The sequence below is a fragment of the Rutilus rutilus genome (genome assembly GCF_951802725.1).
Source record: "Rutilus rutilus genome assembly, chromosome: 15".
NCBI lineage: Eukaryota > Metazoa > Chordata > Actinopteri > Cypriniformes > Leuciscidae > Rutilus > Rutilus rutilus.
In genome coordinates, this window is record NC_140220.1 from 10,997,049 (window position 1) to 11,020,595 (window position 23,547).

The following is a 23,547-nucleotide window of genomic DNA, read 5'->3' on the forward strand; positions in this document are numbered from 1 at the left end:
TGTAGTAACCTATTCACAAACTGTTTGCTCAAGCATAGCGTTTTCTCAGAGTTGACTGTGTGCTTTCTACCATGCACAAATAAAAATGTCACTGAACTTTTGCTGTGTAATTGTAACAATGAGCACTCAAACACACCAAACCAACAATTACTAAAACACACACAAAAACTGATTTTGCAATAGTTCATTCTAAAAGCCTAAAAACTTTAAATAGGGCAATATTTGAGGGAACAGCCATTTGGGTGTCCAAAACTATTGTGGACGTTATTGAGTGCACTTATTCAATCTCCTATTCAATCCCACAACTGGAACTGTGTTCTAGAAATAAATTTGATATTAATATGGGTAGGTAGGCAGGCATAGATTCAGAGGCATAAGGTACTGTAAGTATTATATAGAACAATGCAACAATAACAAAACAATGCATTGACATTTACTTTTTACTTTTGAAACTTAAGTAGGCTACTTTTATAAACGAGTACTTTTACTTATGTAAAAATTCGTCTTTAAAACTTTCACTTGTAATGGAGTAATATTTGACCAGTAGTATACTTTCACTCAAGTAAGGAAGTTGTGTACTTTAACCCAACTCTGGTTGCCACCTGTCATAAAACACAAGCATATGTGATACACAGCCAGCGAGCTGTTACTGTCACGTAAAACATGTAGTCGGATATGGCAGACGAGAAACTATGCACCCCAAGAAAGTTAGAGCGCCAGTGTGGAAGTTTTTTTAGTTCCGTGAAAATTACTCGTTTACTCTTTCCCTGCCATTGATGGGTTAACTTGTCATTTATAAGATAATGCAGAACGGTAGGGGGCGTGCCGATCGGTTTCTCATTGGTCGCGAAAGCTGCCTGTTCTGCATAAAGGCGAGCCATACTATTGGCCTACAGATTAAAAGGAAGCAATAAATCCAACATAATCCTATAAAATCAAATCCTTGGGTGCTTCTCAATATCCCTCCTCGTCTCCTCGCTCCTCCGTCCTCCATCCTATGACCCGGAAGCCGATCGAGCTCAGCCATCTTGAAGGACATCTCAATTCTCTAATTGCACCGCGAGGAGTTGAGGATCGAGGAGTGAGGAGGCTTCCTGAGGAGTCATGAGCGAGGATACACAGGTGTATCCTTTGCGGAAGAGCTTTATTGACTAATCGTGACGCACGTATTTAAATTCTCCTCCCCCTTCACATCGGTCACAATAATTTTAATTTATACTTTACCTTTGCAGGTTAAATAAACCACACATCTCACATATTTCAACAGGGTATCTTTATTATTATTTATTATGAATTTCTTAAATAACCAAACTAATACAACATAAGGGCAGATCCTTTGAGCGCAGAGCTGATGACGCTATGAAGTGACGCTCGAGTGATTATTGTATTCCAAAGTATAAAAAAGCTTTCATTCGATTCCTCCGTCCTCATTTTCTTTCCTTGCGTCCTTCCCTCGCATCCTACAGGGAGTGGAGCTGAGACGCGAGGAAAGGAAACGAGGATGCACAAATAAGAATTGAGAAGCACCCCTTGACTTGACTGACTTAAATCGAAAGTACCTTGGTGCGGATTACTGACGTCATCACCGCAAATTAGGGGCTAAATCCGAAATCGCCCCCTAAACCCTCATTCATTATTCCCTACGTTAGTCCAGTGAATGAAAATAAGTGCGCGAATTCGGTCAGCCGTAGAGCGTTCTATCGGCTGTAGCCTACACTCGTTATTGCGGTGCAATGTGGGATTGTCACGGGAACACACAGAGAAACAGATGGATCCAAATGTAGCATATTTATTGCCAGGGCAATCCAACTCGTAGTCATCCATGCAAGGGTCAAAATCCATTTTAGCAGTCCAATAAACAAATAAAAAAGAAACAAAACAAGAACAGGCGAGGAAACAGACTTCAGAAGTGTAAGTGACATTTAAATGACTCCGTGACAAGGACTAAAACAGACAGGGTATTTATACACAGACACTAACAATGTGATAGGGAACAGCTGAGTGCGATCACGAGTGATGAGAACAGACAAAGGATTATGGGAAATGCAGTTCCAGAGTGAATGGTGATAGTATGGGAAAGAGACCTCTAGTGGACACCCGGGGAAACACAAACCAGACACTGTGACATAACCCCCCCTCTACGGAGCGGCTACCAGACGCTCCATGACCCACAAAAAACAACTAACACAAGAGTCCAGGAGGGAGGTGGAACGGTGGAGGATCAGGGGGAGGGATGGGGGCCCAGGTCCATGGAAGGGAACGGAAACGGGGTGACGGTTTAGCCGGTGGCCAGGGTGAAGCAGATAGTCCATCGGGTGGCCAGGGCGATGCAGACGACCCATCGGGTGGCCAGGGCGATGCAGACGACCCATCGGGCGGCCAGGGCGGAGCAGATAGTCCATCGGGCGGCCAGGGCGAATACGACCCTTCAGGCGGCCAGGGCGGAGCAGACAGTCCATCTGCCGGCCAGGGCGGAGACGACCCCTCGGCCGGCCACGGAACAGGGACAGACACCGGCTCAGGAACAGGGACAGACACCGGCTCAGCGGCGGCCATCTTGTCAGGAGACACAGGCTCGGCGGCGGCCATCTTATCTGGAAATACCGGCTCGGCGGTGGCCATTTTGTCCGGAGAAACAGGCTCGGCGGCGGCCATCTTGTCAGGAGACACTGGATCGGCAGACATGACCGGAACGGTCTCTGGATCGGCAGATGGGACCTGAACGGTCTGAACAGTCTCTGGATCGGCAGACGGGACCTGAGCGGTCTCTGGATCGGCAGACGGGACCTGAGCGGTCTCTGGATCGGCAGACGGGACCTGAGCGGTCTCTGGATCGGCAGACGGGACCTGAGCGGTCTCTGGATCGGCAGACGGGACCTGAGCGGTCTCTGGATCGGCAGACCTGCTGTGTCTCCTCCAAGCATGCAGTACTGCTACTGCAAAAGAGGAAGACAGCCCTCTTTGCCGTGGCAGGACTGATGGTGGGTAGCTCAGGGACGATCTCTGGGATGACAGCAGGCTGCATGGGGACAACCTCCGGGACGACAGCGGGCTGCACGGGGACAACCTCCGGGACGACAGCGGGCTGCACGAAGACGACCTCCGGGACGACAGCAGGCTGCACGAGGACAACCTCCGGTACCACAGTGGCCTGCACGGGGACGACCTCCGGTACCACAGAGGCTTGCATGGGGACGACCTCCGGGACAACAGCGGGCTGCACGGGGACAACCTCCGGTACCACAGCGGCCTGCACGGGGACAACCTCCGGGACGACCGCGGGCTGCACGGGGACGATTTCCGGTACGTTAGGGAGACGGGAAGTCTTCCTCCTCCCCCGCCGTTTCTTATGGCGAGGTGCAGGCTCCGGGCTGGACAGAACCAGCGGCGAAGGGAGCTCTGGGCTGAGCATCACCGGCCCATGGTCGAAGAAAGACCGAAGTGGAGAGTGGGTCCGGGGCTCACCTCTAGCACCTCCTCCCCTACGGCCTCCACGAGTCCCCGAAAATCTGGCCAGACCGGTTCCCCTAAAATACTCTCTGTCATCGATGGAAGGGTGTTTAGGGGATTTGAGCGCCATGGCCTCCTCAGTCTGGCGGGCCCATGAAGCAAAGCCCTGCAAAATGTTCATGCTACTGGATCCATTTGTTGACGGAGTCATTCTGTCACAGGTACACACAGAGAAACAGGTGGATCCAAATGTAGCATATTTATTGCCAGGGCAATCCAACTCGTAGTCATCCATGCAAGGGTAAAAATCCATTTTAGCAGTCCAATAAACAAATAAACAAATAAACAAGAAACAAAACAAGAACAGGTGAGGAAACAGACTTCAGAAGTGTAAGTGACATTTAAACAATGACTCCATGACAAGGACTAAAACAGACAGGGTATTTATACACAGACACTAACAATGTGATAGGGAACAGCTGAGTGCGATCACGAGTGATGAGAACAGACAAAGGATTATGGGAAATGCAGTTCCAGAGTGAATGGTGATAGTATGGGAAAGAGACCTCTAGTGGACACCCGGGGAAACACAAACCAGACACTGTGACAGGGATAGAATGAGTGCACTCAATAACATCCACCATGGTTTTGGACACTACTACAAATGGCTGTGCCTTCAAATAATGCCCTATTTGAGTGTATAGGGGGCGATTTTGGATTCAGCCTAGGTCTTATAGTTGATCAATCATCAAAATAAATGATCAAAAACAAATTACAATAATGATTTACATTTTTTTGAACCTTCCCTAAAAGTGTATGCAAAAAAAAAACAAAAAAAAAAAACACAGTAACACTTAACAATAAGGTTTCATTAGTTAACATGAACTAATAATGAACTGTAGCATACTTCGACAGCATTTATTAATCTTTGTTAGCGTGAATTTATATGTATATACTATAGACAAATATATATAGTTGATAAAACACTCACCACAGAACTATACATTTTTAAAATTAGATGAGTAAGACCTGTTAAGTAAATTTCTGTTAAGTGACATTAACCAATTTAGCAAACACACACAGCACAGCTTTATCCACTAAAACAATTATTCAGTTTTCAATTTCAGTTGTCAATTCAATTTCAGTTGTCAAGGGTTTATATAGTGCTGGTCAGAATTATTTTCCCCCTTAAGTATGGTACAAGTTGGTACACTTTCCATGTCAGGTGGTACAACTACAGTAAAAAAACAAAACAAAACAAAAAACATTTGAAACAAGAGTCAAAAAAATAATTTAAACACTTTGAAATGTTAACAACTGAAACTTATTTTAATACATTGTTCATGACTCAAAAATATGCATTAAATCAGTTTTGAAATGATTTTTTTAAAAACACCTTTTTTTGAAGCATTATTTGTCAATTACTTATTTATGTATATATAGAATTTTGTGCAACAGATTTATAAATGTCTAATAAACTGCATGTCAAGCATTTGTATGTCCTTTCCTCTATGTTGTTCTTGTAGTGTCCACTATGGTTTGCAGTGCTACATGAGGATGATCCAGTCGCTCAGAGAAAGCAGTATGAATGTATATAGTTAAGTTTACCCACTGACAGAGATGAGGAAATAAGCTCAAGTCAGCAGCAGCAATCTAAATAGACCTAAAGATTTTATGTTATAATCATACTTAGGTGTATCTGCATTTTTTTTCACAAAGACCAACACTGGGAAGTTTAATGTTTATTAAATAGTTATAAAAAAAAAAAAAAAAGGAGCAAGGAAAGGCTTGCAAAATCCAAGGAGCTGAGACTGAAGGGGAGTGTACAGCATCAGTGCAGGGAGTCTTCAGGATCCACTGAATCCTCTTTGTGCTTCTTGTGTTGAAAGTTTTTAGAGAGAATTTTTTTTTATATTATAGTAATATATAATACAGTTATAATACAGGTTTGGTATTTAGTATAATTCCCCATTTAGCCTGGTATGATATGTATATATATATATATATATTTTTTAAATGGCTTGCTGCTTTTAAGCATTGTTTTGTTTGGTTTTTTTAACTCACTTATCTCACTCACCCTCTCCCATCAATCCAAAAATCAGCTGAGCTGAAACATAATATAGACAGGTAGCTAATAGTCACAGAATCACAATGGCAAACAAAAAAAAAAAAAAACCTCCACCTCCACTGGTTTAGCTTACTCAAATATGCATTCTAAAATAAAGATTTTTTAAAAAATTTTCGTTATTGCACATTTACTAAGCCTTAGGAATGAAAAACAAATATTCTCATTTTACCACTTCTATCACACGCCCTGCATGAATAGAACGGGTTTTTTTACAATTATTAGGCTGTTCGTGGTTTGTTATGTGTGACTAAATTTATCCAATAGCTATAACCTATCTTAGTCTAATCTAATCTATTTGATAACATCCCATAAAACTACTAATTTAGAGAGCAATAATCAACTCGCATGCTTTAATACACAATTTAATTAGACTCAGATGTACTGATAATATACAATCTTATTCTTTTGAAAAAGTATACTAAAATAGTTGCTGTAAAAAAAAACGTCCCATTGGAGTGAATGGAGTTGTCGCGGCTCTCTCTCTCTCTCTCTCTCTCTCTGTACACGGCTCTGGTCTAAACCGGAAATTGCGTAAATGTATGGTTACCGCTGATTGGTCAACAGTTACCAGGAGGAAACTCCTTTCACCAATGAGAAAAAAATGTTCGGCACGCGTCATTTTAGATCACGAGAGGGAGTCGTTTGCTCAATGCAAACAGAGTAGGTTTGTATTAAGTTGGAGCGGTCGTGATTCAGTAGTTATTGTATATTTTAATTTATCATAGCCATGGTAAATTATTGTGTTTGTGGAGGTTGCACAAACTCCAGCCTGACAGGACATCGAGTCCACAAGTTTCCTAGTAACAAGAAAAAGAACGGCGCCATCTTCCGTGCCTGGGTGCGTTTTGTGCAGGTGAAGAGACGGGATTTCACTTCTGCATCTGCTTCGAAAAACGCGGTAGTGTGTAGAGTTCACTTTAGACCGGATGATTATGATCCCAGCGATATGATGGAGTACAACATGGGATGCCGAAGCAAGAACCAAGTGAGACTCCGAGCTGGAGCGGTTCCTTCGGTGCACTCAGCGCCTTCTTCATCGGCTCCGTCGCCAGCGTGTGGTTCAGCCGCCGGCGGGAGGCATGATGGTCACGGATCCGTCAGAGATGCACTTCGACGAAAACGTGAACTGTGCACCGTAAGTACCTTTTTTTTTTTTTTTTTTTTGTTGTTGTTACATTTGCTAACTACAAAATCTCTACGAGAGGAAACCCCAGAACCTCAACAGTCTGCATCTAGTGAGTATCTGATACTTCTTTGTTTCGTTTGTACTCTTTGAAAAAGCCTGAAGCTGGGAGACATGAATACAGGTCAGAAGTTTGGAATAATTAAAATTTTCACCAAGGCTGAATTTATTTGAATATATTATTACAATGTTAAATAACAGTTTTATATTTTAATAGAATTTGAAATGGACACTACTGGGCAAACATTTTAACCAAAAAAAAAAAAAAAAATCACTGGTCAGGATATTAGCAAGAATTGCACAAAAACTGTAGATGAAGTCATTTAGTATGGGATAGCTACGGTGGCCGAGAGAGCTTAATGCGCTGCAAATGAAGAAAACGCATGCAAATAGAAAAACACCCGCAAATTAAGAAAACATCTTCCTCAGTTTCACAACACATGTGTGCTCCAAATACTCACAACACAACCAAATATAGAAACGCGCTGCAAAAGGTCACAACGCAACCAAATACAGAAACGCTTTTCCAGGGGACCCCAGTGACGAACCCAGCTGGGACGTGCTTATTCCTCGTGAGCATCCCTATGCCCTACTCCCTTCGAAGGGCAGACGGCAGAGCCCTTGAAGTGGGGACTTTGGAGTGAGCAGAGTTGTATACGAAGTTGTATGTTATAAACATGTAGCCTAATCTCTATATTTTTTGGAAATAATAATAATATATAGTAGACAGGGGTGCAACTACCCAGTGTCAGAAGGGTATGATTTTTTTTTTTTTTTTTTTTTGACCAATGCATTACAACGGCACTAACCCACTAACCCAATTAAGCAAAACAAAACAAAACGATTGGGCCGCCGATGTATGAGTTTTATGGGCCGTTAAGACAAAGACAAAAAAAAAATAGCCTATTAGATGTATCGGCCCAAAAAGCACGTCGGCCCACCGGGAATCTCCTACATGCGTGGACGTCACACTTTAAATCCTACCTGTTGCCTTTGACCATCCACTTATTTAGCTGCTGGCGAATCAATTGACATGCCATCTCCTTTTCCCTCTTTCTTTTTCTATTTTTAATCTCGACAGCTTTTTTGCTTTATCCATCTTTTTCGACTCGTATCTGCTCGCTCAGCGCTCACCATAGATATATACACTAGATGTCGCCTGGGCTACGGCAGTTCATTGGAATGAATGCGTCTATAGAGCTGGTAAGTCCCGCCCTTTCCGCTAACCCCAATGGACCTCTAGGTTGAAAAATCGTCAATGCAAGTGAATGTGAGAAAATATTTTTTTTCTGGTCCCGTTTGAATTTTGCCATGAATGTGAACATATGTTGTCTGTGAATTTTTAATATAATTTTTCGTGTGAAGAATGCTACAATTTAGCGGGTAGAAGTTTGATACGGTTAGACTTTGTGTGAGAGCACTTTGTGGACTACAACTCTTCGCTGCTTTCGATTACATCAGACGGGAATCTGAAGAAAGAACAGCCCATTTGGTTTGAATGGTGACATTTGGGTACAAAACACACAGGCATCTCGATCTGTCTCCATAGATTATCGCAGCATTAGCACTGTGATTTGACAACTGGAGGGAAAATGTGTTATGGGGTGACGTCACATAGGCGACATGTAGTCTTTCTCGTTATGTCTTTTCCACAACTGCTAGCCAAAGAATCATACAATATACTGTCAAACTCGTAACATGAAAAATTATATAAAAAATTCAGACAACATGTGTTCACATTCATGGCACAATTCAAACGGGACCAGAAAATAATTATTTTCTCACATTCACTTGCATTGACGATTTTTCAACCTAGAGGTCCACTTGGGGTTTTACGGATGGGCGGGACTTACCAGCTCTATAGAGCCGCCATCTTGGAACAGGGGTGCCCCTCCTCTTAATGCATCAGCGTCAATGTAGGCAAAGGTCTAACGGAAATAAAATCACCATAAATCGTCATGAACGCGATTTTCTAGTTTTTATGGTTCGTTCCAACGGTCAGACATGTATTTATCATTGAGTCCAGAGGAAATTTAAGGTTTTTATATAAAGATAATTACTTATTTTTCAAAATATAATGCATTTGCTAGTAGGCCTAAGTTTATTAGTCACATTCTTCCACTTGAGTAAACTTAGAATAAACTATCACTATATTATATATATATATATATATATGTGTGTGTGTATGTAAATATAAATAAATAAATGAGCAAAACTTGGCCACTAAATATTTAATATTCAATTATTTTAATGATCACAATTAAAGTTTTAATTTTATTAAATTGAACAAGCGCAACATTCAGCATTCAATCAAATATTCTAAAATATGTTTTATTAATAATAATGTTATCTCGTTATTTTGACATATGCGTGCAACAAGCAAGAAGTGCATTTGTAAATCCGGTGACGCGTGCATTGATTTTTATTAATAAACTTCTGACAGTGTCGACTCGGCTGCAGAGATGAAGTTGACGATCGCCATCTCCGTAGTAAACGGGCCTATAGAGAGAAATGCACATAATGGATTACGTAATCAGAGAGTAGCCTTTTTCTTTCGTTTTGAATTATTTCGTTTAAAGACTATTCAAGCTTTGTGTATTTGATGTATTTCTCATGTCTGTGAGGCACACACTGAGTTTCGTTAAGTTGGGATGAGATGCGCTCCAGTTAACGTGCAATGTAAGTGACCGCGCGGGCGCCTCCATGATTATATTAACAGGCAGTTTGTTGATGAATAAAATTGATTAAAATTAAGATACAATTTATACAAAACGAAATTCACTTTAAAGAAAGGCTTTAAACAGTTGACATTTTCACAAATTCCAGTGTCCTTCCACACCTCCATCCCCAGTTTGCAAGGAAGAAACAAGCCCTTGAGCCCACTGTATCCGTGTGAAAAACTCACACATACATAAGATTTGTGGAATTCTATGTATAGTAATCATGGATGTACTGTTTGAAGATTCACAGGGAGAGGACAAGCGTACTATTAGGACTGCACTTACAGGTTACAAGCGTCACACTGTTTTTTTTTCCATTAAAAGGTTTGAGTACAATCGGTAAAAAATCTAAAGTTAGGAACAACACAGCCAAAAGTTGGGTATTGAGGATCAACTATTGTACATTTTAAACACAAGGGTTATTTCAAATAATATCTAAAGAGTACAGCACATTCACAGTTCATTTTCTGTGCGAGAATCACAGTTCATTTTCTTCTTCCAAGCAGTTAAATGTACACTTAACTTATAAAAAAACAACTTGACTACTACCATCCACAGAGTAAATGTAATCCCATGCTGTCTGGTTTAGATTTCGTTCGTGAACATCCATACGCAGCACAAAAGTCCGGCATCATCCATGAATTCGAAGTACAGGCGGAGATAGCAGCGTTACCTAGCTACTTCCTATGACAAGACCCCTGTTCAAAGATATCGGCGGTTTTGACGCATGTTTAGAACCCCAAGGCGACATCTAGTGTATATATCTATGAGCGCTCACGGCGCCCCCGCCTGCTCGTGATATTATGCTCGCGATACTCTCTCTATGTCAAAATTTTATGATGGAATCTTATGAATATCCTACTCTAGTCTGTTAGTCATCTAAAAAGTTATATAACATTGAGGAAATGCAGAAATTATTTAGAAACGCACAACAGCAGCTACGTATAGTTTTTTTCTTTTTTTTCTTTACCATCGCTTTGGTGTCCCCTTGGTGCTGCGCCCCTATGCGCTGCATATAGCGCATACCCACTTTTTGCGCCACTGATAGTAGACTTTGAGCTGTAAGCACGTCTCAGCCGGGTTCGTCACTTATTGGGGTCTCCTGGAAATATTTCCGTTGTGGTCTGTGCTATTTGCAGCGCGTTTCTTTATTTAGATGTGTTGTGAAATTTTGCAGCACGTTTCTGTATTTGGTTGTGTTGAGTATTTGGAGCATGTGTGTTTTGAAACTGATGATGTTTTCTTAATTTGCGGATGTTTTTCCTATTTGCATGCGTTTTCTTCAGTTGCAGCGCATTGAGCTCTCTCGGCCATCGTAGATAGCCTTAACCTTTTGTTTTCTTTTCATGTTTAAACTGTGTGAAAACAAAACAGGGTTCACAAACTAAGTATTTTCACCATGCTCTATTTTTGTATATAATAAGGTGTATAAACTATAAATCGCATCTTAGTAAGATATGTCAACATTTGAACTGCTTTAAAGTTTTTATTTTATTTTTACATTTGTATTATTACATATTTGAGTAAGTGTAAACCCATTATTTATGTTTAAAAGTGTAATTTGGCAATTTCTTTCTCCAAAAAAAAAATCCTGTCATCACTGGCTCGCAATGAATTCTGGGGTAGGCAAGGCTGTGAATTATCCATCTGTTGTATCCTTAATTTCACGGGAAACGGATGCATTTGGAGGACATATTTGAAGAAGCCTTCGAATTGGGACAGCTTTGCGCAGTGGTGACGCAATCGACCTTCTAAGGATGCAGCTTCTGAATTGGGACACAGCACAAGTCATTCCACTCAATTGAGGGTATGCGTGTGACGTCACTGTCAGCTGGAGTGAGTGTGGTCACACCCACTGAGTGGCAAAACTTAAACCCCTCCATCGAGTTCGGTAATCAACTCTCAGGTCTGTTACCAAGCAACCTATGACGCACAAACAGCTGCTATGTGAAGTAAAATGGAAAAACTCTAGAGATTAAAATGATGAAACAAAATAAGTGGTTGTAACGAAGGTATGTTGTGGGAAGGTGGCGGGAACCGGAAAACATTTAGCAACTTTAATAATCACAAAATAAAAAAGAGAAAATGAAAGTAAAGGCGGCAGCCCCTCACAGCCGACTGCCGCACACACATAAACTAAACAAAACATAAAATAACATTACTTAAATAGTCAAGGCCTGGTCCTCTCGTCGCTCCTCCTTTTATGCTTCCGAATCTCCTCCGTGAGATACCACCGGCCTCACGCTGTTCTCTCACGGCCCTCGGCCTGCTTGCAGAAAAGGCAAAGCCCAATCCTTTTGTTTCAAAGGAGTCTGTAATTATTTGTCAGTTTTGTCATCAGAGTGCAGCACATCATTTGGGTGTTCACAAAGTCTTTCCACCATCAAACATGGCTGTTCTTTATCTTGAATTATTAATAAATGTGACTCCATTCTCAGACAGAGCTATTATGAGATTTATTTTTATTGTTTGCTTTCAAATACTTTTGAAGATAGGACACCATTGAGGTTAAGACCGTTTTTAGGATTTTTTTTTTGTGAAGTTAAGATGTTTCTGTAATACCCTTTTCCTATCCATAGTTTAGATAAGATTATGCACTTAGGAAATGTCATTCTGTAACAGCTTTTGCCCTAAATTAGGTCCTAACTGAAATTGCCATGGTTACCAAACAGAGAAGATATGATTCTAAAGTTAGGATCGTAGAAAGTACTCCTAAGCATTAAATTACTTTTCACAGTGAAGCAGCTCACCAGTACCAGCAGCTAAAAAGACTTCCCACATCATGGCACATCTTCCTCCATGTGTCACTGTGGTAGAGATGCATTCATTATTGTATTTCTCACCAGATCTTCAAAGACGCCGCTCTGGTGCATTACCATGCAACTCTTCATTGTGATTCATTACCTCACACAATTTTGCTGAACCACTCTTCTTTGCTGAGTCAAACTTCCCATATTCTGCCAAAAACTTAATTCTGTCTTTTGATGTTTTTCTGAGTCAGCAATGGCCAATTAAGGATACTTTGAAACCATAAGATCCCACCCTCCCTTCAGAGTGTCTCCAAAGCCACGGCTTCTTCAAAACAAAAGCATCACGAGAGATTTCACTTTAAAAAGAAGATTACCCCATGATTTACTCACCCTCAAGCCATCCTAGTAGTGTATATGACTTTCTTCTTTTAGACAAATACAATCGGAGTTATATTAATAAACACTCGGATGTTTCCGAGCTTTATAATGGCAGTGAATTGCAAACATCAGTTTGAAGCTCAAAACAGTGCATCCGTCCATCATAAACAGACGCCACACGGCTCCGGGGTGTTAATAAAGGCCTTCTGAAGCAAAGCGATGAGTTTGTGTAAGAAAAATATTAATATTTGAAACTTTATAAAGTAAAGTAACTAGCATCCGGCCAAACGAATATACGGATTCGACTTAAGTCTAAAGCACAACTTATGACGTCGGATATATATATATATATCTTTTAACACATTGTTTTGATTAATGAATAAATAACAGGAAGAGACATTTATGATTGACAATCAGAATGATGGAGAGAACAAATATTTGATGGAGCAGATCACAATCAGCAGAATTCCAGTGATGGTGTAAATAATCCTGCGACACTTTCTTATCGGGCAGATAATGATGGAATAGGTGATTCAGGAACCCTTATCTTAATGAACTAACACAAGTACATGGAAAAGTATATGTAAACCCCACACAATTTCATGGTAATGTCTGGAACCAGTGGCACTACACACACCTTCTTCTCCAGGTCCAAGCGCTTATGCAGTGTGTCCTGCTCATGTTCATACTCCTCCAACTCCAAAATATCCTCTATTCTTGCACGGCTCCAATTGGGATTTTCTGGCTTAGAATTATATACATATTTATTCAAACAGTAATTTTATTTTTGTGTGTCTTTGTATTTAGGGAAGGCCACCCATAAGGAAATCATCAGACAAACTGTCTCTAAAATCACAGACTGAGGCTCCACAGTCAAAGGCCAATGAGCAGCATCAGGAGAGCAGAGCATTTGGACAAGATGGTAAGAAAAGACAGTGAGCTTTACAATTGTAATTTGGGCTGTTTTAAATTTTAAATGGCTCTGTCTTCTTCAAAGCTACTTTGGCTGGATTTGACTGGGGTAGTTACCTTGAGAAAAGTGGCTTCCTCGCTGCCCCTGTATCCTGCTTCAGACACGTGAGTGATTTCTATCCACCAAGTTCTTGTTGAAATGTACCTGTAAAATAAATGTGGTGGATGTAATAACATATTACATGATGTGTAAATTAGGCTTGGGCGGTATTCGAATTTTGATACCGTCAAACCTCCTCAACCTACCGTCAAAAATATCTGTGTGCGTGCAACAAGCAAGAAATGCCTTTGTAATCCGGTGACGCGTGTCCATTGATTTTTATTAATAAAACTTTTCTGCAAAGATGGAAGTTGACGATCGCCATCTCTGTAGTGAACGCGCCTATAGAGAGAAATGCTCATCATTACACAATCAGAGAGTGGCCTTTTTCTTTTCGTTTTGAATTGTTTCGTTTAAAGAAATTGACGATCGCCATCTCTGTAGTGAACGCTATAGAGAGAAATGCACACCATTGATTAATCAGACTATATTTCTTTTCGTTTTGAATTGTTTCGTTTAATGAAATTGACGATCGCCATCTCTGTAGTGAACGCTATAGAGAGAAATGCACACCGTTGATTAATCAGACTATATTTCTTTTCGTTTTGAATTGTTTCGTTTAAAGAAATTGACGATCGCCATCTCTGTAGTGAACGCTATAGAGAGAAATGCACACCATTGATTAATCAGACTATATTTCTTTTCGTTTTGAATTGTTTCGTTTAATGAAATTGACGATCGCCATCTCTGTAGTGAACGCTATAGAGAGAAATGCACACCGTTGATTAATCAGACTATATTTCTTTTCGTTTTGAATTGTTTCGTTTAAAGAAATTGACGATCGCCATCTCTGTAGTGAACGCTATAGAGAGAAATGCACACCGTTGATTAATCAGACTATATTTCTTCTCGTTTTGAATGGTTTTGTTTAATGAAATTGATGATCGCATCTCCGTATGAACGCGCCTAGAGAGAAATGCATATCATGGATTACTTAGCCTAATCAGTGAGTAGCCTATTTCTTTCGTTTTTAATTGTTTCGTTTAAAGAAATTTCAAGCTTTATTTATATATATTTGTCATGTCTGTGAGACATAGCCTACACTGAGTTTCGGTTAATTTATGAGATTTCAATGCAAGTGACCGCGGCATGCCAGCGCCCGTCATGTCATGATTATATTAAATCCAGGCAATTGGTTGATGAAAATTTTATTAAAATTTAGATACAATTTACACAAAACGAAATTCGTTTTAAAGAGGCCTTTTACAAAACGAAATTTATTGAAGTGGTCAAATCGTCTGACTCCCGATGCATCCCATCTTATTTGTGCTGTTCACTTTTCATAATCAACAAAGATGGAAAAAATAACATTATAATATTTTAACAAATACGAAACTTAATGTGCTTATTTAATGAACTCGAGAACAAAATGCATCCTGGCAGCAGTGAGTGGGGGTTGTTTCGGAGATGCGACATTAGGTTAGAGGTGTTTACATCTCTCGCGGTCACCTTTTTATTGCACAATTTACAAATTGCCTCGTCAGTATTTACCACCTCTCCCTTCTCATTCGGTTGGAACCAGAAATATTGCCAAACTGCAACCACACATAAGCATTTTTTAGGCAATAAATAAATTATATATATTATAGGCTATATAAGTGCCGGTAATGACGGTATTGAAACTGATACCGGTGCTATTTTAAGATCCCGCGGTATCTGATATTACCGTAATACCGCCCAACCCTAGTGTAAATTTCCTTCACATTATTTTTGCTATTGCATTATAATGGTCATTAATGCCCATTTCACAGGCGCCACTCTGTGCTCAATGGGACGACATCCATGTGGGGTTAAAAGTGGAGGTTTTGAACACCCATACAGCCTTGTACTGGATCGCCACTGTTGTACAGCTGACAGGTATATAAACTCTTGTTTCCTCCGCCACTGCTGAATACTAAAGCAAATAAATATTATATTTTATTATTTCTATCAAACTATTAATATATTATTTTTTAAATTACACTACCGTTCAAAAGTTTGGGGTTGATAAGACTTTTGAAAGAAGTCTCTTATGCTCAATTTGAAGATCAGGATAAATTGTACTTATTTTGTCTTCTGGGAAACATGCAAGTATCTTCTGTTGCCTCTGTAGCTTCTAAAAGGCTGTGCTAAATGAAGAAAAAAAGAAAAAGAAAATCTTCATCCTGTTCAAAAGTTGTCACCCCCAGCTCTTATTGCATCATGTTTCCTTCTCGAGCATCTGTGAATTTTTTTACCTTTTGTAAATAGTTGCGGATGAGTCCCTCAAGTTGTTCTCGGTGTGAAAAGATGAATATTATATTTATACTATATATATTTAAGTTTTGTGTTTGCAGTCTGAATAGAATGTAATGAGTTAAATAGACTGGTTAACCACTAATAAATATACAAAAACAATAAAGAAACGATATTCATTAAACAATACAATACTCTTTCTAATTAAAAACAAAAAATATAGTGTACTGTGATTCATAAACGGATGCCTCTGGACAGGTGGCAGAGGAAACTTATGTTTTTGGAAGTTATTGGTAAAGTTAAAGTTACACATTTACAGAGTAGTTTGGAATTTCATAAATGTTATTTTAATAAAACATTCATTTTGATTATGGACACTAATAGGATGTTGAGTGATAAATTGATTCAGTCTTTGTCATATTGTGTTATGTGATGTGTTTCTCTCAGGCTATAAAGCTCTTCTGCGCCATGAAGGTTTTGAGGATGATGACAGCCGTGACCTGTGGTGTAACTTAGGCACAGCTGATGTTCATCCTATAGGCTGGTGTGCACTGAATAACAAGCTCCTGGTCCTTCCTCAAGGTGAATGTTTACACTAAGTCATTAGGTTTAAATGCCATAAAAATGCTAAATCTTGACCAAATTTTTTTTTTGTCCTACAGAGTTTCACCAGCATATTAAAGACTGGAAATCCTACCTGATGGAGAGACTAGTTGGAGCACACACACTTCCTGTTGACTTTCATGTCAAGGTAAAGGCAATGGAAAATTAGTAATCCATTGACGCCATCTGATTTTCTTTAACTGTCTTCCTCTCTTTCCCGTCTGTATGTGTTTCAGATGGCAGACAGTTTGAGGTGTCCATTCAGGCAGGGGTTTCGTGTGGAGGTGGTCGATCGGTCGCAAGTGAGCCGTATCCGTTTGGCAGTGGTGGATTCTGTCATAGGAGGGCGACTCAGACTGCTGTATGAGGATGGGGGACTGGGACCCTTGGGCGAGGTGCTCTCAGATTTCTGGTGTCACATGCAGAGTCCTCTAGTACACCCTGTTGGCTGGTCTGAAAGAGTGGGGCACTCAATCAAAGAAACAGGTGAGAAGAAACTGGCATCTATAGATTGAGTCAAGCCTAGAAACCCACAGATTGACAAAATGTCAGTACAAACACGAAGAGTCTAAAAACCTTTACATGAGATGAAAAATACAGAGCTTCGCACAGGATGTGGGAAGGGGAAAAACGAGATACTGTGGCCATGGATTTGTTCCATTTGTGTTTGTAATTCAATTTGTGGATGCTGAGGGGAGGATGGAAGGAAGTTTATGGAAGTACATATGTAAGTAATGGTTATCTTGTATATTTGTTTAAAAAAGATATGGTTAAAAAAAAAAGAATAGGCTATGTTCCCATAATGATTATATTTTCCCCTTGTTTTAGTTAAATGGTTGTCAGTCGTGGGAACGATTAAACTAAAATTATTTGAATAAAAAACTATTTAATAAAGAAGTGGCCACAAATTATTCAATCCTGGGATCAAATTATTGATTTGTGGTCACAATATTTTTTCTTCCATATGTTTCGGTTGGGGCTCCATTTAAAAAAAAAAATATATATATATTATTTTTGTATGGAGGCCCAAAAAAGAAAAAATGTGGAACAAAACTAAACAACTGTGTAAGATAAAATAGCAATTAAGAGGGATAAAATAGCAATTAAGAGGAATAAAATAGCTTTTGTTTTTTCCATATTCTTCACTCTGCCTTTGAAAAGGCATAGGTTATGATGTCTTGCATGATTTTTCTGACACAGATAAAAATGTCAACATGGTTAGCCATCCAGCGTTTCATAAAGTCCTTCAAAACAGTGTGCCAGATCAGTTTAAGAAGGTTAGTGCATACACCATTTTATATATATATATATAATTATTATTTTTTTTTTTTAAATGTTAGTTTAAAAATCTTATGTCATGATCCAGTATGTATAATTATTGCTGTATGCATACAGTTGAGGACCGTTTACATGGGAAATACGTTTTTTGAGGAAGGCATGAAACTTGAAGCAGTTGATCCTCTGAACCTTGGGAACATCTGTGTTGCATCAGTCCGTAAGGTATGATACAGCTTTATGACTTTAAATGAATATTGAACATTACCTTGTCGAAAGTAATTGCACTGATCTGGCGTATCTTATCGCTCAGGTGTTGCTGGATGGATACATCATGGTAGGCATTGAAGGTGTCGAGAACGACGGTTCTGACTGGTTTTGCTACCATGCCAGCTCACATGCCATTTTACCTGTTGGATATTGCGAGAGCAACGACATATCTCTTACTCTACCTCCTGGTAATGTGCTCAACTGGTTATTCCAGTGGTCTTTTTAAAACAAAAATCAATATTGAAGCTAAAGAGCCTTTATTTGCAATTTCATACAGTGTTTGTTGATATTGTCTCCTTTCTCATCAGGTTATGATCATGCCACTTTCACATGGACAAAATATTTAAAAGAAACAGGAACTCTAGCTGCTCCACGAAGACTTTTCAACACGGTAATCCTTTTATTTTGATAATTGAGCCACATGCAATGTGTTTCTGCATTGGTGGGTTTAATGTGTTTTAAGCTGGTCTTGTGCTCCCTTCCTTATGTCTTTCCCAGGATGATGTAGGCCACGGCTTTACCCCAGGTATGAAGCTAGAGGCAGTGGACCTCATGGAGCCCCGGCTGGTGTGTGTGGCCACTGTTAGGCGCTGCGTAGGCCGGCTTCTCCTTGTCCACTTTGATGGCTGGGGGCCTGAGTTTGATCAGTGGGTAGACTGTCAGTCTCCTGAAATTTATCCTGTGGGCTGGTGTGAAATCACTGGCTACCAGCTGCAGCCACCTATCGGACCAGGTAGATTATTGTAATTTTAACAATATTCATATACAGTATGCACTCCAAAATTTCATGTTATATTGTGCTCTTTGTGTAGAACCACCTCAGGGTCAGGAACGCTCGAACACAAGCAAAAAGGCAAAACCTTTTATGGGGAAAAGGAGTATGTTTTATTTCAATTTATTCTTAGTTTCTTCTTTAAAGAATAAATATAACATTTTGAATGATTAACAATTAAAGCACATGATGGTTACTTTCATTAAATTCCCCTTGAATAGATGTGATTTTTGTTATTATCTTTCCTTCATTCTCTTACTATTCTGTATTTATTACTGTAGGACGAAGATTTGTAAAGAAAAACACAAGTAAATGCACATCTAAAACCCAGCCCACTCAGCATAATGAGAATCCAGAGACGAATCAACCACAAGTGGCACCAAACGTCACAAATCAAAAACAAGAGGCAGGCAAATCCTCCATCACAGCCCCCATCTTACAAATAAAGGCTGAACCTGAGGACGAAAGTATGTAGCATTTATTTCAAATATAAAATGTTTTTATTTTTTAAATGTAGTTCTTACATGGCTTCCCTGTCTCTCTCTAACACAATTATTGCAGTAAAAGTGAAGGTGGAGGAAATGGAAACCCCCATAATATCCAGTGTACAAAGCAAAGAATGCGCCAACCCAGTGGCCTTAACAATCTTCAAACAGGAAAACGTCTCTGTTTAGCCCACCACTTGTAGTTCTCAGTGATAACTACTTAATTTTTTTATTAAATAACTGGTTGTTATTTAATTAACCAAACTGTTAGTGTAAAACAACAGGTATAGTTGAGAGATGTTATTTTTATACAGATCACATTTTTTGCAATCTTGTATTAAAGTGACAAGTTATGTTAAGGCATTTTCTGACTTTTAATACATTTTTCATTGCATAATATGTAATTTTAATTGCTTCTATATCTACTCATTAATGTCCTTGCACACTGAGTCCGAAATTCTCGTCCGTAGTTTTCGCACGTTCAAAAATAAATACAACCTCACGTTGTGTCAATCACGTTTACAAACCGTCCCAGAAACTTTCGTCCATCATAAAAAAAATCAAATCTGGTTTGATTTTCTGCGTTTTTCGCATCTGTAGAAAGCATTTTGATAGGTGTTATGACAATTCCGAACCGACGAATACGTAAAAACACATACGAAAATTTCGGACTCAGTGTGCAAGGACCTTTAGCTTTTAAAGATGCATCATAAATGTTGAAAACAGAACATTTATAACACACACGGTTGAGACTTTTTATTTATTATTTTTGTTAATTTTTAAGGGTTTTAAAAGTTCTAATCGAAAGCAACACTGACACTGTTTGTTCATGTTTTATAAAGCTTGCTTTAAATCATTATATTATGTACCATGGTATATAAATTAACATGACGTGACTGGGGTGCCGAATTGCATAACTTATGCAAATGTCCACATAGCTACAATCAGATGCTTTCTTAACTGCTGGTTTCTCACCACTTTTATTTTGTGTGTTTTTGAGAGAAAAGTTTGAATCATGTCACATGATCCTACAAAATTCATTCTAATATGCTGATTTGGTAAGAAACATTTATCAAAGTTGAAAACAGTTGTGCTGCTTTAATATTCTTGTGGAAAAATTTTTTTGTGTGAAGATATGCATACAATATGCGTGTTACCATGATTTTAGTGTGGAAAAAAGATCATTCACTATGTAAAGTTACAGAGTTGCAGAGTGTGACACACATTCCTCCCATAACATCATTAAAACTTTGTGAACGTGCAACCCTCGTGACTCGTGCCCACCACCGTGTCACCGGTTTGTGGTTTGTCCCTCCTCAGGCCACTGTTGGTAAATTCTCACCACTGCTGACCAGGAGCAACCCACAAGCCATACCATTTCAGAGATACTCTGACCCAGTCGCCTTGCCATTACAATTTTGTCCTTTTCAAAGTCTCTTAGATCATTATTCCTGCCCATTTCTCCTGTATCCAACCCGTTGAATATGAGAAATGACTGTTTGCTTACCATCTAATCTATCCAAATCTTAAAGGTGCTCTAAGCGATGTCACACGTTTTTTTAGGCCAAAATGTTTTTTTGTCACATACAGCAAACATCTCCTCATCCGCTAGCTGCCTGTCCCCTGAACACACTGTAAAAAACCGCGGTCTCTGTAGACAGCCCAGGCTCCACAAACGGCAAGAAAAACAAACTGGCCCAGCCTTGACCACGAAACATAACAAACAGTGTTCCAGCCAATAACTGACAAGAATGATTTGGGGTTGGGGGTTAGTGCGCGTGCACATGAAGGGGGGTGTGGGGAGTGGAGGAGAGAGAGGCATGAAGAGGGAAGTTAGCTAGAGGAGAGATGTCCTAGACAACGACTAACGTTAAAATTGTATATTCTTGAGAATTTTGATACGACCAAAGAGACGGCGCTAGCCTCCGTTTTGTTTGACAATACTTTGAACGTCAACAAGAAGTGACGTTACCCAACATCGCTTAGAGCACCTTTAATGTGACCTTGTTAGGGGATGATCAACAATACACTTCACCTGTGACTAGTCATAATGTTTTTGCTCATCAGTGTGCATAAATATATATAGATTGTTCTATAGTGTTTTTATGTTCATTCTATTTACTACAAAGTTTTTTTACATCAGTAGTTGTCAAAGATTGTTCTTTTAAAAGTATATTTTCAAAGAGAATTGCATTTGAGGTTCGACTGTAGTTTACATGAATAGTCCTTGTTTCGCCAAAAAAGCAACCGCCAGCAAAGAAGCAGAAAATAACAAGCTCTCTTTTGTAGTCAAGACTGTGCTTTCATTATTCAAATCCTCCTCATCTTCCAGCTCCAAAAAGAGACACTTGGTACACGGCTCTTGGAAAACAATGAGCAGAATGTCAAGATGGGCTTCTTCTATCTCTAGTTACTTGCATTGTTCTAGCCAGTTCACTTGTCTCCCCTTCACCTCATTATTGGACAGCAGCACCCTCAGGTTAGGTGTCTTAATCAAAACACTCCACTAATGCAATGAAATCGAGGATAATCTAAAAATGCCTATTTTCTACCCAGGTATAAAGAACAGCCTGTGGACGTGTGACGGCAGTGATAAAAGCAAATGAGAAAATCAAGAGAAAGGCAGTGGGCGCCTGTCTTTGGGTCCAGCTTCCATTGCCCTACTCTGTTTTTGTTTTGTAAATGCAGTTTCACTGCAAATGGCCCCTTGCAGGAAAAATGCCATATTTATCATAATCGCGCAAGTTCATGGAGATGGAAAAAGTGAATTACAGAGCCTCCGCCTTGAAGTGGGGTCTCCTCGCTTATTGGCTTGTGCACCTGCTCTCCTCTGTTAATGGCTTTTGAGAGAAGATGCACAGTGGGCTTTCTGTTTTGAATGATGTGGCCTATCGTAGATCCGTGGACAGGCACAAATGTTAAAGTAAGCAGTAGATGGGGTAACGTATCCGCCATTGTGGTTAAACAATAGATATTGGATTAGGATCCAGCTTTTCTGACTACTGTTACATTAGGTGAATAATAAATCCTTGTTCTTATATTATTCGTATTTCAGCATTCCATTATCCCAGGGATTTTATATTCCATGATTGTTTAGTTGTCTTTTGTCCTCTCACACTGTCAGGACGCCATGATAAATGGTTGTAGGTAGGAATTAAGTGGGAAAGATGGAGGAATCTGTTCTCATTTCCACCGTTGAGTTGCTAATCCCCAGCTGACATGCTCTGTGGACGTCTGCTCCGCAACGATTTTTCCTCAGAGTGTCAGAAATCCTATTTCACACACTCTTACAATACTTCATTATGTATGACATGCCTGAGAGATAAAAATGGACAGCGTGCAGCCATTCAGGCATCCTGTCTCTTTTGTAAAGCATTGCTGAGTAAAAACTGAAGAAATTGCCAATATTGTTGAAAATATAACTAAAGGTGGGATGGATATTCGCTTTATAGATTCAAAACTCATATTAGGCCACCTCGTGAAGAACAAATGTGATTTATTAGAACTGAAAAGATGGTCTTAGTAACATAAAGAGGTGAAAAGGAACATCTTACTTTTAGTGGTTTGGCAAACGCAATGAAAAGTTGCCTGTTTTTCTTTAACCTCACTCGCGGTTTCTCAGCAGCAAATGTTAATTTAGTTTTGATGAAACAGAGCTGCAGGGTATTCCAGTCTGACTCATCATTGCTGTTCTGGTAAATAAGGACATCCACAGAGGAAATCAACACTTTCTGGATTCTCTTTGATCTATTTCAGTGCTGGGGCAAGTGTGGGAGTGTGTATGTCTGCTAGAAAGCTGCAATCACACCGCTGTCATTGTGTTTACTGATAAACATTCACTTAATAATCCAGTTACATTCTCTAAATTGATACTCTCTAGATCTGATTTCAGATTTTTATTATAGAGACTGCTTTATTGCGGAAAACTGTGCTGGACAGCTAGAGCCATAGCTCCTCACCAGCTGAGTCCTTAAAGGGATAGTTCACTCAAAAACTAAAATTCTGTCATTTACTCACCCTCAAGTTGTTCCAAACCTGTATGAATTTCCTTCTGCTGAACTCAAAAGAAGATATTTTGAAGAATATGGTTAACCAAACAGTTGACCCCATTGTCTTCCATGGTATGAATTAAAATAAATAAATACAATGTAAGTCAATGGGGCCCATCGACTGTTTGGTTTCCGGCATTCTTCACTGATCATTTTCCAAGTGCTCAGATCTTAGTGAAAAACCCACTGTTTAAGCAA

The 23,547-nt window shown here is 39.6% G+C and overlaps 1 protein-coding gene across 1 annotated transcript; it reads left to right on the top strand.

Moving 5' to 3' along the window:
• The first annotated feature begins 6,147 nt into the window (after positions 1 to 6,147).
• On the top strand, positions 6,148 to 19,734 carry LOC311305609 (lethal(3)malignant brain tumor-like protein 2). The gene is made up of 15 exons (XM_084433414.1): positions 6,148 to 6,713; positions 13,417 to 13,531; positions 13,607 to 13,686; positions 15,433 to 15,538; positions 16,343 to 16,477; positions 16,558 to 16,646; positions 16,735 to 16,984; positions 17,699 to 17,775; positions 17,894 to 17,998; positions 18,087 to 18,231; positions 18,352 to 18,434; positions 18,542 to 18,776; positions 18,856 to 18,921; positions 19,097 to 19,282; positions 19,377 to 19,734. The coding sequence occupies exons 1-15, from the start codon at positions 6,306 to 6,308 to the stop codon at positions 19,487 to 19,489; spliced, it is 2,193 nt and encodes a 730-aa protein (XP_084289540.1). The 5' UTR covers positions 6,148 to 6,305; the 3' UTR covers positions 19,490 to 19,734.
• Positions 19,735 to 23,547: the final 3,813 nt, after the last annotated feature.

What these genes read in the sequence shown, in the direction of transcription:
- LOC311305609 (XM_084433414.1), top strand. Translation starts at nt 6,306, where the DNA reads ATGGTAAATTATTGTGTTTGTGGAGGTTGCACAAACTCCAGCCTGACA. An exon ending in GAAAACGTGAACTGTGCACC is followed by an intron (nt 6,714 to 13,416) that starts GTAAGTACCTTT and finishes CTTTGTATTTAG; the next exon opens with GGAAGGCCACCCATAAGGAA. An exon ending in GCAGCCACCTATCGGACCAG is followed by an intron (nt 18,777 to 18,855) that starts GTAGATTATTGT and finishes CTCTTTGTGTAG; the next exon opens with AACCACCTCAGGGTCAGGAA.